At 37.0% G+C, this 2,030-nt stretch overlaps 1 protein-coding gene across 1 annotated transcript; it reads left to right on the top strand.

Annotated features, from left to right (window-relative positions):
* Positions 1 to 208: 208 nt before the first annotated feature.
* LOC103939462 (auxin-responsive protein SAUR36-like) lies at positions 209 to 1,397 on the top strand. The gene has a single exon (XM_009349558.3). The coding sequence runs from the start codon at positions 599 to 601 to the stop codon at positions 1,103 to 1,105; it is 507 nt and encodes a 168-aa protein (XP_009347833.2). The 5' UTR covers positions 209 to 598; the 3' UTR covers positions 1,106 to 1,397.
* Positions 1,398 to 2,030: the final 633 nt, after the last annotated feature.

Here is a 2,030-nt window from a genome sequence, read left to right as displayed (position 1 = left end):
AGAGTCCCTTAGCATGTTTTTTTATTTTGTAAACCACATGACATGGTTGTTGATGATTAAACTATTAGATTTTAATTAGCGTACTTATTTTTTTTATTAATGACAAATCACATAATTTGCAAATGTAATTTAGAAAGTTTGTATCCTATCATTACTCTTAAAAAGCCCATTATGTACATACATCCGTATGTTTACAAGTGCTGGATTATACTAATTTACTTCTCCATCTCCTGCCATTTTCTTATTCTCTCTCTTCCATCTATAATCTCGATTTCCTTCACATCTCCTACAGTAAAAAAAAGTCTGGACCGTGTGCCGACCACCTACTGATTCATGTTCTCTGAACTCCCAAGGAACCATATTCTCATATATTCTCATCTCCATATCCAAATATTCCCACCACCAGCGCCACCACCGCAACCACCATCACCACACTATAAAGCAACACTCATCATGCACTCTTCTACACAAACCCTACCAAGTTCACAGTTTTCTTCTCTGTATTTTCAAAACACAAACCCAATTCAGAAAACACATTTTTAAAAATACCCATTTGTCCATTTTATTTTCTGGGTTCTTATCGTTAACTAAATTAAGGATGAGAAGAAACAGGGGTTTCAGGCTAAAACACAAGCTAGTGAGGATCTTCAAATGGATGATCCGATCCAGAAAAGACGAGACTCAGTGCCAAAGACTGGATCCTCCAGCCCGAACCTACAACCCGATTTCGAAATTCTTCACCTTGGCTCGCTCTCTTCAACGCGGAGCCAAGGAACTCTGCTCCCCAAACTCGGGTTATATTCGGATCCGTGGAGCCCCGGAGGAAACAAAAGCCACGAAACCGGTTGGTGTGCCGAAGGGGCACATGGCTGTGTACGTCGGCGAATCAGACGCTGACACGCATAGGTATTTAGTGCCGGTCTTGTACTTCAATCACCCTTTGTTTGGGGAGCTGTTGAAGGAGGCTGAGAAGGTTTACGGATACAATCATCCGGGTCGGATCGTGATACCTTGTGGGGTTTCGGAGTTTGAGAAAGTGCAGATGAAGATTGCTGCAGGGGACCAGTGCCCACGGCGGAGAAGAAAAAACCGTCGTTCTTGGTGACTTGACCCACAGCTGGTGGCAATTAGGGTAAAATGCCACAACGGTCCAAATTCATGACAGTGGTGTTCATGTTTTTTTATTTTTTTATTTTTTTCGTTTGAAAAAATAGAGTTGCCACTTAGTAGTATGATATAATGATCTAGTAGTATTTATATTCATTTGTAAATGAGAAGTTTTAGATTCAATTCTAGCCAAGTACGACTTTGAATCACATTATTGTTAACTCATTGTGAAACTAAACTCATGTTTGTTCAAAAAAAAAAAAAATAGAGGGTTATTTTTACCCAATTAATTATTGTTTATCTCACTTAATAATGTGCATATTGAAGTCAATACTTATCCATCATCTAATCCTATCCTTAGGGGTTTTCTTTTTTAATGAGTTGTGTTGAATTTTACTTTACGCTACCACTTTTTAGGAACGTTTGGTCCAAATTAGTGAGCGATACAAGCCATCCAAACATAACTTTTGTTTGTTTGTTCATGTTTATCCTTGACGTATTGCGTCCGTGATTAATACAATTATGTGGGATATTCATTGTATTAAGCGAGCTTTACAAATTTTGATAGTCTGGGATTTGATGCATCGAGAGAAAATAGAAAGATCTTCAAATAACTAGGCAAGAGTGAGTGCAAGTTTTACTTGAGGTACATGTAGATGGCAGTGGAGCCAGAATTTTTTGTGAGGAGGTCCTCACATAAGTATAGAAGAAGACAAAACGAATAGTGGTTATAAAATTACTAATGCAAAACATCATAATATATATCCAAATAATTAAGTAGTCAAAATTAACATATGCATAGATAAGTTTATCTATTTATAGTAGTTATAATTATTGTCGACGAATTTCATATTTTGAAACCATTGCATGATGATCTATACTATTGAAAGCATTATTAAACTCAAGTAAGAGGTAGGATAGAA

This window comes from the organism of the source record quoted next, unplaced genomic scaffold (genome assembly GCF_019419815.1).
Source record: "Pyrus x bretschneideri cultivar Hongxiangsu unplaced genomic scaffold, Pyrus_bretschneideri_v1 Contig14, whole genome shotgun sequence".
In the NCBI taxonomy this organism is placed as follows: domain Eukaryota; kingdom Viridiplantae; phylum Streptophyta; class Magnoliopsida; order Rosales; family Rosaceae; genus Pyrus; species Pyrus x bretschneideri.
Note: the sequence above shows the minus strand (reverse complement) of the source record. Positions and strands in the feature narration are given on the sequence as shown.